General features: G+C 32.5%; 1 protein-coding gene across 1 annotated transcript in view; it reads left to right on the top strand.

Annotated features, from left to right (window-relative positions):
• Positions 1 to 14,889, top strand: part of LOC150086760 (uncharacterized) — a 429,070-nt gene that overhangs the window by 241,119 nt on the left and 173,062 nt on the right. Inside the window, exons 6-8 of the mRNA XM_090372247.1 lie at positions 2,021 to 2,188; positions 8,453 to 13,397; positions 13,503 to 14,521. Coding sequence (XP_090228373.1) covers positions 2,021 to 2,188; positions 8,453 to 13,397; positions 13,503 to 14,521 — 6,132 coding nt within the window. The remainder of the gene's footprint in view (positions 1 to 2,020; positions 2,189 to 8,452; positions 13,398 to 13,502; positions 14,522 to 14,889) is intronic.

The following is a 14,889-nucleotide window of genomic DNA, read 5'->3' as shown; positions in this document are numbered from 1 at the left end:
TTTGGGGGGTTTAGATCTTTTGCAGATAAGTTTGTTATATTAGTTTGACATTGCATGAGGTATTCATGAGGTGAGCAGAACATTCTGTCTTCAGCCACTATCTGGCACAGTAGAGGCAGCAAGATTATATGCTAGCTGATCCAAAAGCCTCCTAGAGAGTTACCAATAGGTTCGGTCCAGTCCAGTCGACTAGCTAGCAGCCGGCCTGTGAACATCATTTTAGAGCTGCACTCTTAAAATGTAAGGAAGATTGCATCTCGCCATGATGTTCATCATAACCTCAAAAGACATCAATCATACTGCATAATGGAAAAGATGGGAGGGTTGCCAGAGCTTTGCTCTGGAGACTAAACATCGGTTCCACCACTTCAAGCCTCTACTAAGCAAAGTGGTGGTATTGCACCCATTGATGAGCGCCATCTACCACCTAGAAATTTAATCTATGCAGGCAGTAGTCATGGCATATGTTATGCTTTTGAGTTTATTTTGTTTGTTATTTTCTTTTGTGTTTAAATTGTATAGCAACATCCATTTACATTTGGCTGGATAGTGGTGAGTGACCAAAATAAAATAATTTTCAGAGTTCAAAAGCACTGATATCCACTTAAAGAGGTGGTGCTTTAGAGTTCCCTGGCTTTATTTAATTTTTTTATTATTTAAGCAATACTCACACCTTGGTTGGTGTGAGGGCATCTCCTTGGGTGGGAAGTTGTGCATTTGAATCAGTGATGGTGAGCATTGTTTTGTCTACTTCTTGTTTTTATGATTTTATATAATCTTGATTGTTATGGTAGCAGAATTGCACCTTGCCAAGTATAACTTTAATTTTAGCATATATTTGCATTAGAAATGTAGTCAAATATTTGTATTAGTTTTGTGCTATATTTAGAGTCTTTTCTACAGTGGTCTTGGAGACATAATCATATTTGTTTTTATAGTGAAGAAGGACATTATCAAGGAGTCAAACTGGCATTCTTTTTGTAATGTGCTATCTATGAATGCCACTGCCCCATGAAAAGCAGGCCAAACATACCAGACTTTCACTACTCTGTTTCACAACTGGGATGGTTCGCTTGCATATGATGTTTGAGATGTGAAGATCTCAGAATGTTTTTTTGGAAGTTCCAAAATCTGTTATGCATTTAGGCAGAATTATCTGGCCCTTCCACACTGCCTTCCATATTCAGAATTTTCTGCACTTGTTTTGCATGATATGTTACAACTAACACCTCTACCTTTCTGTAGCTTCAGCTTCATTTATAATTTTAAATATTTCAGTACTTTTGGTAACATGCTGTTCTTCAAGCACAGCACATTTATGAGGAAATTTATGATGAGTCCATGATTTTTCATTAGTTCTGCATATATAAGTTGTTCTTGTAGAAAATGTTGCTACCTGTGCACCTACAGTTAGCTATAGTTGCTCTGTGTTATCTTGCAGGGGAAGGTCCAAAAGACCTCATAGTTTGTGCCAAGTTTTCTGACAGTTATAATATATTTTATGAACTGTTAATACTCTGATTTATAAACAGTATCTATGGCATCACAAATGCAGTTTTGGGCATTTGAAGAAAATAAAGTGAAAATTTGAATGGGGTTTTTTTTTGTTTTTTTTTACTGTATATGATGATATTTTCATAACAAAAGTTTAATTGTTTAATTTGGCCATTTTAAATACAGTTAACCAGTATTTGTCATCTGTCATCTCTGATTATTTAATCAAATTATCATAAAAATACATTTTAATATTTACAGTGATGATTATTTTACTTTTTTTTTGTCACTAAGTTTATTAGAAACATGAAAATAAAAGTAAATATTCTTTAAAGAAATTATTCACTGAGTTTCATTCTACATACTATATAAAACTGATAGCTGCTTTGTGAAACTTAAGAAACTTTTTGAATAAGTATTTTTTTTTTTGCCCTGGGTAAGAAACACTGGAAAATTTATTTTATTGTTAGTAGTTAAGGAGGTATTAAATTTTGATTAATTGTATCAAAATTGTTGATATTACTAGGTGGAGGAGCTGCGGCAGCGACTTGAAGAAAAAAATAAATTAATAGAAAAAAAGACTCAACAAACAATGACATCTACACAAGATCGAAATAGACTCACACAGGAAGTGCAAGAACTCAGGGATCATATGGATATCAAAGACAGAAAGATAAATGTGCTTCAGAGGAAGGTTGTAAATTTGATTTTTGCTTGTTTTGAAGGGATGCTATACACTGTTTCTTATTCCTATAAGTCAGTTTAAACTCCAGGAAGTTTCTCTTTAAGAATGAAGAACAGAACAAGTGTCATGCACTTGATATGTAGTCATTATCACAACATGCAAAATATGAAAGCAGAAAGATTATTCATAGAAATGTAGTCAAATATTTGTATATAATGATAATATTAAAGGAAATCAGAATCATGATAAAAATTAAGAATGAAACAAAAAAGAATTAGTGGATATTTTGTTACACATACTGTGGTACTAAATTGTGATTCTTAACACATCCTCAAAAAACTATTTCTTATAGGAATAAGATGGGTGTTATTTATCCAAGTTAATTAATTGGTCTTCAGTATTTAGTATAATATTGCTTAATGTTTTTAACTGATTATATTAGCAGTGTTCAAATTTATTATGATTACAAAATTGAACAGCAGAAAACATTATGCAAATAGATACATGTTTTTTGTGATGTATTAAGTATAACTTTTAGCTATAGAAAAATGATCTTTAGTTAAAGAAATTATGTTTAGATAATTTAAGAACCACCATATAATGTCAAATGGAAACCTGTTTTTTGCAAGTTTGCTTAAACATGTGAACAGGTTTCAAATTCTTAGCAGGGAACACTTTGTTTTGTCGTGTATGTTTTATGCTGCATATCATTCTGTGGTGTGGAAGCAAAGCATATGTAACGGCAATCACATGCAGACCAAAATATTAGAAACCTCTGTCATAATATGCACATGCATTAACACAGGGCAGGAGTCATACAAGTCACACACTGCTTGATGAAAGAAGACCCTTGGCTATACATGTGAATGTAATTCCAAGTTGTGAAGAAATTTTCCTTCATATCTTGAAAATATTTTGTATATCTTTCATACCTTGAAAATACATATTAAATTTTTGGTGTTCAGCAATTGGTATGCTTTTGCAGACTACTGCTCTTACTGGATATCTGTCTAGGACTATTGCTAAAAGGTATATGAGACTGGAAACTGGTGAACAAGGCACATCTAAGACTGTTCAGGCTAAGCACTGAGATATCCTTCCATATCTCAGTGCTTAGCCTGAAGTTTTAAAAATTTCCTTGTGTTGAATTCTGAATCATCAGTTCCATAATTTTCTCTACCGCCGAAGTCAGATTGACTAGGCTATAGCCATTTACTGCACTGTTAGAGCTGTTTTTATGGATTGTGATATTAGTATTAGCAATAGTATTAGTATTAGCAATGGCCACATGGTGCAAGGAAGCCATAGGCTTTCTTGCACCATGTGGCCATTGCTAATTTATAACTCGCTGGCTAAAATAAAACTTCCTGCAATCCAGCCTAAACATCTCCCTCTGTAATTTGAAATTATGGCCCCTAGTTCTAGAATCATTTATAACTGTGAAAATTTCATCCTCATTCATTTTACTTATGCCTCTCAGAGCCTTAAACACTTCAATCAAGTCTCCTCTAAGGTGCCTAGTTTCCAAGCTCTGCAACCCACATATTCAAAGTCTTTCCTCATATGGACGCCTTTTTTTTACCACCCTCACCAGGCGAGTTACCCATCTTTGGACCCTTTCAAAAAGCACAATGTCTTCTTAAACGTTTGCACTTCTCCAATCCACAGGAGAAGTGCAAACATTTAAGAAACTTTTAAAAAACTCCTGAGAACCTGCTGTTGATACCAAGCAAGCTAATAGGAGTCATTTCTTTCCTTTCCATTTAGTGGTTATATAAGCAAAGAATTCCATCTTGTTCTTTGTACTCTTAGCCGAAGATTTCTCATAATTTTGCGTGCTTAACCCTTTACTTCAGTAAGCTTTGAAATTTCAACTCTATTGAAAGCTGAAAATAATGGAGTAGTAACATGTTCAAAACACCATCTGTGGAGTGGCCTTGCCAGTGGGTACTCAATATAATCAGGATGGTGCCCAATTCCATCATTATGATAATTCAAAATGCTATATCCACTGCACAAACAAAACCAAAAGAAGAGCAGATTAAATGAAGAACTAAGTCAAGCAGATAGGTATGATACAGGGTAGTCCAAAAGTCAGACCTATAGCTATTTTAATTAATACAAAGACAGATCTTAATAAATGTTCAAATTTTTCTCCATGAAATCTGATGGCACTTCTATTCAGTGAATTAATGAAGCCTTGATGTGCCTTAAGCCATTGATGCTTATTTTAAAACATTTCATTTTTATTTGCACCTTCTCTTCCTTGCTTAAATTTGACTGTCCTCTTTCACTTCTTGTGTTAATAAAGAGATGCTTTTGCTGCATCAGGTAAAAAACAAAAATTATCTGAAATAGTTCAGTAAAAAACATTATTTTAGTAAAAACATTGTTTTTGTAATAATTTAGAATCTTATGGGATGCTCCTTATAAAATTCACTTTCACATGGAATGCAACTTTTGGACTACCTTGTACATGAAGCTAATTTACCTGTGTTCCAAACCGTCTAAATAAGAAATTTATAGGATTATTTCAGTTTTGAATAAACAAAAGTTCTTGATTTTATGTAATCTTTTTTGTTTTAATTAGTATTATTAAATTATTAGTATTATATCTTCTATACATTAAAATAATTTTCCTCCTAATGATATTTATTCAGCCAATGGGAAAAGAGGGATGCAGATTACATGTAATATGTAACAAATACAAAAATACAGAAGCTTGTTTTACTGTGGTAAAACAAGCTTCTCTTTAAGCATGGTCACATGCTATGTTTATCTAACATGACCACGCAGTACCATTCTTGATTTCCTTATGTAACGTATTTATTTAAATAAACTAAATGCAACAAGGCATAATATTTTAAGACTCTATATCTATATAATATCAGTGTAGATACACTTAAAGAAAAACTAGAATCGTAGTGTGAAAGGCACCCACTGATGAAAAAGCCAACTAGCTTTGAAACTGTCCATCTGGATGGTGGTCCGCACTGAGAATAAATAACAATAGTCTTCTCTATTAGTGAAGTGTTACTTATTCGGGATAGTGCAGTACTTGGTAACTCTGCCAACCTGGTTCAGTGGGTTGGCAGATCAACTGTATTTAGCAGTCAGGGAACTGAACCCTGGTCTACTCATACTCAAAGAGCATGCCCTATTGCACTCCTGCTCCTTACACACACAGAGGGAAAGCCCCCTAGTAAATATATTATTATAATATATATATTATATGTAAAAATATATTATTATAATATATATTTTAATATATATAATATGATGGCCTCCATAACTGAGTGGTAAGGAGCAGGAGTGCAATAGGGCATGCTCTTTGAGTAGATCAGGATTCAGTTCCCTGACTGCTAAATACAGTTGATCTGCCAACCCACTGAACCAGGGTGGCAGATTCACTCCTGCAACATGACTTGCTGAGAAGGCCTCCATCCTGCAGTAGATTGACAATGGCTGCAGATTTATTATACTATACTGTCAAGGATCATTAGAAGATTAATACAAAGAATTTCAATGATTTGTAGTTAGTAATATCCTTTAACTATGTTGTGCATGTTACCATATTTTCTAGTGTGTAGAAGATGCTTTTTTATCTTAAAATTATACTATATCATATGTAGTAAGATTTTAAGGCCAAAGAAACTAGTTGTTTCCTTGGTCTTATAGCAGGCTTGAAGGAAGCTATTCCAGTTAAATTTACAAAATTGAGCACAAATGTACTCACAGAATAAACTTGTATGCCTCACTTAATGTAGAAATGTGCTTAGTTATGTTAAGTGAAACATGTTTTCTAATATATATACAGTACAGTGGTACCTCATATTATACTGCTTTGCACTGCAACAATTTGTATGATACTCTAGGGAAAAAATATCAAATTAAATCAAATATTAACCAAGAAAGTAAAGTATAATGTGTAATAAATGAGTTATGCTAAAAAAATAAGTTCCCATTGCAGTTTCATGATTTTACTTGTCACTCATTTGGAGAGATCTGGATTCAAGCCTTGTTAGAGGCCAGAGGAATTCTTAAATCCTTTTCAGTCACAGCTGCAGCTGGCCAAATCTCAGGTGGAGAGAATAGGGTTTTTCTTATGTTATTCTAGGTTTTTCAGCCCATGCAACATATATATATATCAGTCTGTGAATTTATGCTTGTACAGGCATAATACACACAGCTTAATACAGTATTGCCTTAGATGTTAATACACTACATAAATAATAATAAGAGTTAAAAAATAAAATCATGCAGTAAATACCAATTTGATAATATAAACCAGAGCTGTGATGCCCAATATATTCTATGTTGATTTCATTATTTGTAAAAGAATAAGAGAAGTTTACTTCAGTATGATATGTAGAACACTTCCATATGATACTCTCCAGAAATTAAAACAAATATAACATTACAGTAAAAAGTAAATCAAAAACAATTAAAAAATCGAAAGTATTACATTACATTAAAAATTATAACTCAATTGAACACAATTAAAAACGATTGAATGCAATAAAAATTAATTAAAAGAATTTAACATCAAATTTTGCAAAACTATTTTCCTTCCTGAAGCTGACAATGCTTTTCAACCGTATCTCATGAACACAGGAATGAAAATTACAGGATATGTGTGAGCATGAATCTTAAATAGGGATTATTTGTCTTCACACATGTGCATTTAATTTTGACAGTTTCTGCAATTATATGAAACTGTTAATTGCAGAAACTGTTGAAATTAAATTACATGAGAATTCTGTTAATGTTCTCCATCCATATCTAATCTTCGATTTGTGGTCTTTCACGTGCATGCACGAAGACAAATAATCCCTATTTAAGATTCATGCTCACACATACCGTAATTTTTATTCCTGTGATCACGACATACGGTCGAAAAGCATTGTCAGCCTCAGGAAGAAAAATCATTTTTCAAAATTGACGTTAAATTCTTTTAATTAATTTTTATTACGTTTGATTGTTTTTAATTGTGTTCATTTCAGTTTTAATTGTGTTCATTTGAGTTTTAATTGTGTGCAATTGATTTTTTAATTGTTTTCAATTTATTTTTTAATGTAATGTAATATTTTCGATTTTTTTAATTGTTTTCAATTTATTTTTTACTGTAATGTTATATTCGTTTTAATTTCTGGAGAGTATCATACAGAAGTATTTTACTTATCATATTGAGGTAAACTTCTCTTAGTAAATACCAATGTCCAAGTATAACTCTGTTTGTTTATGTCATGCACACCAGTCAGTATTCATACAGAGCGGTCACATACTCACATTCAGCACACTTACTGAGCCTCGTGTTAGCCACTGTGTTTTTGTGCTTTTTAGAGTTTATATGTTAATTTTCTTTATCTGCAATCATATTTGTCATGTCATAACACCAGTATAATGCTTGTATGCAAGATAAATACCAACAGAATAGCACTGTATTTAACAGTGATTCCCAAGGAAGCTGTTTAAGCAGTTTAAACATTATACATGGTGCCATTTAAAGGGAAAATTTTTTGGCTCTAAAAATTAAGGTGGATAATATTAGACAATAAATATAAAATAAATGTAAAATAATGTAAACCTTTAGCCTCAAGGCTGTGAGGGAGTATCGTATTTTATGGTAGTTTCATTGATGCTATTAAGATTATCAGTATTATTTTAAATCAGTTTAGCATGATATAATAATTATTTAATGAAGCTTAAGACCAGAAATATAGTAATAAAAAATATTCTGTAAATTTATAACAGCACTCATTACTTTAACTATATTGTCTGCCCAGCTTGTAACTTATAGTACCTTTCAAAACAGTGTGATCATAAATTATTAAATTTAACCCATGTTCTTATGTTATTTTGACCATTGTTTGGGAATATAACTGTGCCACTGCAGTTGCAGTAAGTAGAGTCCAAAACCAAGAAAGATATCTGAATTTTTAAAAATTTTCATTTCGTCCCATGCTCAAAAATAACTCATGGTCCCATGATTTATTTTTTTAGTGGAACAAATTTTCTATAGCTGCAGCACTGCCATAGTTGCTATATTATATGAAATAAAAATGTAAAGTACAAATACTTGTAAATAAATTTGTTTTTTAAGACCAATACTTACAACAGTTTCATTAACCTGAAAACAGCTTACTTTTTTCGGTGATTTTGTATACTGGGTAAAATGATAATAACACATGGTAAAAATATATATTATATTTTCAAATTAGTCATCATGTAATATACACTGTTTTTTTATTATTTATTTATTTTTTTACTTAGATTGAAAACCTGGAGGACTTATTAAAAGAAAAGGACAATCAGGTGGATATGGCTCGGGCAAGGTTAACTGCCATGCAAGCACATCACTCATCTTCTGAAGGTGCTCTATCAAGTTTGGAAGAGGCAATTGGAGACAAAGAGAAACAAATTGTGCAAATACGAGAGCAGAGGGATCGTGCAGAACAAGAAAGAAATGAAGAAAGAGAACTCCGTGAACGGGAAATTGCTGAATATAAAATGAAGATGCATTCCGTAGAAAGTGAAATGGAAAAGTTACAGGTGAGATTAGAAAAAGCTGCTGCTGAGAAAGATAGGATAGAAGGAAAGTTAGAAAATTCACAGTCAGAATTAGGACAAGCAAGGGCAGAACTTGATAAAACACAGGGGGAAATACATAAAATTCAAAGCGAATGTGATAGGAGTAGGAGTGATTATTCTCGACTTGTACTCGACAATGAACGTTTGCGAGAACAGTCAGAAAGGTTACGGGCTGAATTAGAAAGGTCTCAGAGTTCATTAGGGAAATCTCATATCTTTCAATCGGAAGAAGTAGATAGGTTGCAAGAAAGATTGGAGAAGGTGCAGTCAGAATTGCGTAGAGCTCAGGCAGAATTGAGAATGAATCAGGCAGAACAGGATAGGGCCAGGGGTGAGGTAGAACAGTTGCAAGAAAAGGTGGAAAGGTCACAGGGGGAGATATATAGACTAAAAGCCAAATTAGAAAATTCACAAGCAGACAAAGAAAGTTTACAAGAAGAATATGATCGTGTTCAAGCTGTTGTTGCCCGTTCACAATCAGAAAGAGATTCTGCACATGCAGAAGCAGATAAATTTAGAAATGAACTTGAGCATGTACAAACACTGCTCAATAAAACTCAGTTACAACATGACAAAACTCAGGCTTCCTTAGATAAGGCACAGTTAGATGCCGACCGTATTCAAGACAAACTGAATAAAGCAAATATAGAAATTCGAAGAGTCCAAGCAGAACGTGAACGAGCCCAGAGTGAAGTTGAAAATTTTCAGGCTCAGTTGACTCAGTCACAAAGTCAAGTTCAGAAATTTCAAAAAGAGAAAGAAGTTATACAGTTAGATGTTGATAAGTGGCAGGAAAAATGTGATCGTATTCAATCCCAAGTACAGAGGTTGCAAAAGGAAAAGGACCTTTGTCACATGGAGATGGAAAAACTTCAGGAAAAGACTGATTTATTACAGGCACAGTTAAATAAAGCACTAAAAGATAAAGAGAATAGTCAAGCTGAATTTGAAGTGGTAAGAGATAGATTAGAAAAAAGCCAGAATCAACTAGAGAAGTATCATGCTGAATGTGATGTTTCTCAGACTGAGAGTAGAATATTAAAAGAAAAGGTAGAAAAACTTCATTTGCAGTTACAAAAAGCTCAAGAAGAGAAAGAAATATCTAGAATGGAATATGAAAAAGTTATTGAAAAGTCAGATAGGTCACATACAGAAATGTATAAACTACAAGCAAAATTAGATCAGGCACAAGCAGAAATTGATCGCTTATCCTTAGAATTAGAAAAGACACAAATGCTGTCTAGTAAAGCTAAGGAAGAGCAAAAAAATTCCCAAGAAGAAATTGAAAACTTACGTGATCTTTATGCTAGAAATAGTACACATCTTAGCAAAACAAAAGAATCTGAAGAAAAACTTAAAGGAGAACTTGATCGGTGTCAAATGGAATTAGAAGTTGTTCGTGATAGGTATGATAAATCACAGAGTGAACTGAGAAAAATGCAAGTGGATCGAGATAAACTCCAATCAGAGGTAGATAAAATGTCCATTGAGATAGATAAAATACAAGCACAAGTTGGAAAGACACAGACAAGCCATGAAAAATCGCAAGAAGAGCTATCCAGACTTCAGAATGAATTAGAAAAGGCATATGAAAAACTAGATAAATCTCAGGCTGAATTAAGAAGAACACAGAATGAAAAAGATAAACTTCTTACTTCTACTGAAAATTTAAAAACTGAAATTGAGCGATATCAGTCTCAGGTATTAAAACATCATACAGCCCAAGAAAGATCACAGAATGAAGTGGATAGGTTAAGAATTGATATGGAAAAGATCAAAGATAAATATGATAGAGCACTTTCTGACCTAGAAAAATCCAATTTAGAAAAAGACAGATTTAATCTTGAAGTACAGAAATTACAAAGTGAAATAGAAAAAATGTGTAGAGAAAAAGGAGTTTCACAAAGAGAATACGACAGATATAAAGATGAAACTGATAGATTACATGTTGAGATTGAAAAATTTAAAGACAAATATGAATCTCTGAAATTAGAACTACAGACTGTACAGGATGGGAAACATCAACAGCAGGCTGATATTGAAAAATTAAGAAATGAGTTAGAAATGGCTCAGTTGAAAGCAGAAAGATATATAAATGCTGAGGAAAGGCAGAAACAGGAAGCAGAACGTGCAAAATTTGACCTTGAAAGAACGCTTGAAAGATTAGAAAAAAGAGAAGTTGAACTAAGAAGAGCTCAGGAAGAAATGAATTCCTTAGAAGGAGAAGTTAGAACATTGCATTCTTCATTGACACAGACTCGTTCACAACTCGAAAATTTAGAATCTAATCAGTCTATGTCAGAGACTGATCTTTATCGAGCTAAGAATGAAGCAGAGCGACTCAGAACATTGTTAAACAAGTCAGAGGCAGAATTGCACAAGACCCTGGCAGAGAATAGTCGCTTACATATGGAAATTGATAAGGAAAAACAAGAATTAGAAGATTCTCAACAATATATTTCCAAATGTCAGAAAGACCTTAATTCTTCTAATGCTGAATTGGAAAGAATGCAGAGACAACTAGAAACCCTTCAGGAGAAACTGGAAAGAACAGAACAGGATCTGCATAAGACAGTCACTGTAAAGGATGAGTTACAGAAAACAGTTCACAAATATGAAATAGAATTGAGTCATAGCAAAGAAGCTATCAACAAGACAGAAGAATTTCATCAGAAATCCAAAGCAGAATTAGATTACTCCCAACATGAACTTTTAAGAATGAGAAGAGATCTCCATGATTTGAAACAACAGTTGCAAGATTCTTCTTCAGAGAATAAAAATTTGCAAATGGAATTAAATAGGTGCTTGGAAACAGTGACAAGTCTTCAAAAGAAGGTAGAGAACTCAGAAAAGGAAATGGTTGAACTGAGAGAACAGAATAGAAAACTGAGATCGGAACAAGTAAGTGAAAAGGGGCTTGTAGAAGGAGAACTTAAAAGAGCACATGACAGACTTTATACATCAGATATAGAGAAGAAAGAGCTACAGTTAGAACTTGTACAAGCTCGTGAAACTACATCTTACATTCGTAAGCAGCTAGATGAGTCCCAGAATCAATTGAGTGAAGCAAAAGAACAGAACAAGAAGTTGAGATTGGAACATGAACAATCAGAAAAACCTTTAAGAGAAGAACTCAGAAAGGTAAAGGATCGTCTAGAAAATATGAATGAAGAAAAAATGCAGTTACAAACAGAACTTTCCCAATCCTGTGAAACAATTTCATCAGTAAAATTCCAGTTAGCAGAATCACAGAGCGAACTTCATAAACTTAAAGACCAAAACAACAGGCTTAAATCTGAGCAAACCAAAACACAATATACGGTAGAAGCAGAGCTTCATAAATTGGAGGATGAGCTTCAGAAAACTGATTTAGAAAATAAAGAGCTTACATTAGAACTTTCAAAAGCAACTGAAACTATTTCAAATATTCAGCAACAGTTGAATAATTCTCAAATTGAACTTGAAAAAATGAAAGAACAAAATAAAAAGATGAAATCTGAGCAAGAAAAATCACAACGATCACTTAGTGAAGACTTCAGAAAAATGGAAGGTGAGTTTCTTAATATAAGTGCAGAGAATAAGGAACTTAGGCTAGAATTAGCTAAAACATATGAAACTGTTTCTACTCTAGAAAGACAGCTGGATGATACACAGTCTCATCTTAGCAAAGTAAGGGAAGAAAATAAGAAATTAAAATCTGAACAGGAGAAATTGCAAAAATCACTTAGTGAAGATCTTAGGAGAGCAGAAGATGAACTCTTTAACAGAAGTGCAGAGAATAAGGAACTTCGATTAGAACTTTCTAAATCATATGAAATAATTTCTAGTACCCAAAACAATCTGGATAAGTTACAAGCTGAATTAAAGAAGCTAAAAGAAGAAAATAAGAAATTAAAATCTGAACAAGAAACATCACAGAAATCACTTAGTGAAGATCTCAGGAAAATAGAAGATGACCTTTTTAATACTAGAGAAGATAATAAAGAACTTCGATTAGAACTATCCAAATCATATGAAACCATCTCTAGTACTCAGAGAAAACTGGAAAAGTTACAAGTGGAACTCAATAAAGCAAAGGAAGAAAACAAGAAATTAAAATCTGAACAAGATAAATTACAAAAAACATTGCAAGAACTTCAAAAAATAGAAGATGAGTTTCTTAACACAAATGTAGAAAATAAAGAACTTAGGTTAGAATTATCAAAGTCATATGAAAAAATTTCTGATACACAGAAACAGCTAGATAATTCACAGAAGGAAATTAGCAAATTAAAAGATGAGAACAAAAAGTTAAAATCTGAACAAGAAAAATCACAAATATCACTTGGTGAAAATTTTAAGAGAATAGAAGAAGAGCTTCTTAATGTGAGTGCAGATAACAAGGAACTTAGGTTAGAATTGGCTAAATCATATGAAAATATTTCTGGAACTCAAAAAGAACTAGAGAAATCACATACTGAAGCTAATAAATTAAAAGAAGAAAACCGGAAATTAAAGTCTGAGCAGGAAAAAACACGCAAAGTACTTGAAGAAGATTTCAGGAAAATGGAGGATGAACTTCTTAATACTAATGCTGATAATAAAGAATTAAGGTTAGAATTATCCAAATCATATGAAACCATTTCTAGTACTCAAAAGCATTTGGATAAATTGCAGTTAGAATTAAATAAAGGAAAAGAAGAAAATAAAAAATTAAAATCTGAACAGGAAAAATTACAAAAAACACTTCAAGAATTCAAAAAAATGGAAGATGAACTTGTTAATACAAGTGTGGAAAATAAAGAACTTAGATTAGAGCTCTCTAAATCATATGAAACTATTTCTTCTGTTCAAAAGCAATATGATAATATGCAAATTGAACTAAATAAAGTAAAGGAAGAAAACAGAAGGTTAAAATTAGATCATTCTAAACTTCAAAAAAGTGTCGAAGTTGATTTCCAGAAAACAGAAGAGCAGCTATTGAATAGTATTTCAGAAAACAAAGAATTGAGAACTGAACTGGCTAAATCATATGAAACAATTTCAATATTACAAACTCAATTAGATGATGTACATAATGATGTTCAAAAGCTTAAAGATCAGAACAAGAAATTAAAGGCTGAGCAAACAAAATCTCACAAAACTGCCGAAGGTGAGCTGCATAAATTTGAAGAACAACTTCATAAACAAAGAGAAGAAAATGAACATCTACATGCAGAATTGTCAAAAGCTGTAGAAACGGTTTCAAATCTTCAAAAGCAATTAGATGATGTATCAGCAGAATTACAGAAAGCAAAGGAGTTAAATAAACACCTCAAAGCAGAGCAGAATAAAATTCAAAAGTCATATGAAGCAGAGCTAGAGAGAATAGAGCAAATGCTGCAGAATCGAAATATAGAAAATGAAGAATTACACTCTCAATTAGCACTCTCAGTGGAATCAGCTTCAACAGTTCAGAAAGAACTTGATGATAGCAATGCAGAATTGCAGAAGTATAAAGAACAATTAAAAATTTTAAAATCTCAGCAAGCAAAAGTTCATGAAGCAGATTCAAGTTTGCAAGTAGAGAAAGAAAAGGTTGAGAAGGAATTTGAAAAGTTGAAGAAAGAACTAGATAAGCAAAAAACAGAAACTCAAAAAATGGTTCAAGAGGTGCAGCAACTGAAAAAACAACTAGCAAAATCACAAGATGAAGTGAAAAGCTTTGCTACTGAAAGAGAAAGGTTTCAATCTCAATTGGAAATGTTAGTTCAAGAACTGGAAAAAAGAGAGGTCAGTGATGTAATCACATGCCGTGTTTGCTGCCTGGTTTCTTTATTACTGCTCCTTCTCTGTATATTTTTCTTTATTCTGTCTTTTAATGTGCAGTTTCATTTGTTCTTTTTATTTTTTATTTTTTGCTTGGTTTCAAATTATTTTGTGAGGAATTTTAAGTTCACCTTTCATTTCTGTTTTTTTTTTATATTCCCTGTTTGTTTAAGTTCATATTTAATTTACATAAACACATTTCATATGAACGTCCATTTCATTTTTTTGTTTTAGGTGACTTTTATTTGTCCACTTGCATGTATAAATATCAAGGGCACCAAACTTCTGTTATTTTATTTTAATGGTACCTTTCTACTGTAATTATACATTTT

The sequence above is a fragment of the Mastigoproctus giganteus genome, chromosome 4 (assembly GCF_048544385.1).
Source record: "Mastigoproctus giganteus isolate SK-2022 chromosome 4, ASM4854438v1, whole genome shotgun sequence".
Lineage (NCBI taxonomy): Eukaryota > Metazoa > Arthropoda > Arachnida > Uropygi > Thelyphonidae > Mastigoproctus > Mastigoproctus giganteus.
The sequence above is the reverse complement of the archived record's forward strand: the minus strand, read 5'-3'. Positions and strand labels throughout refer to the sequence as shown.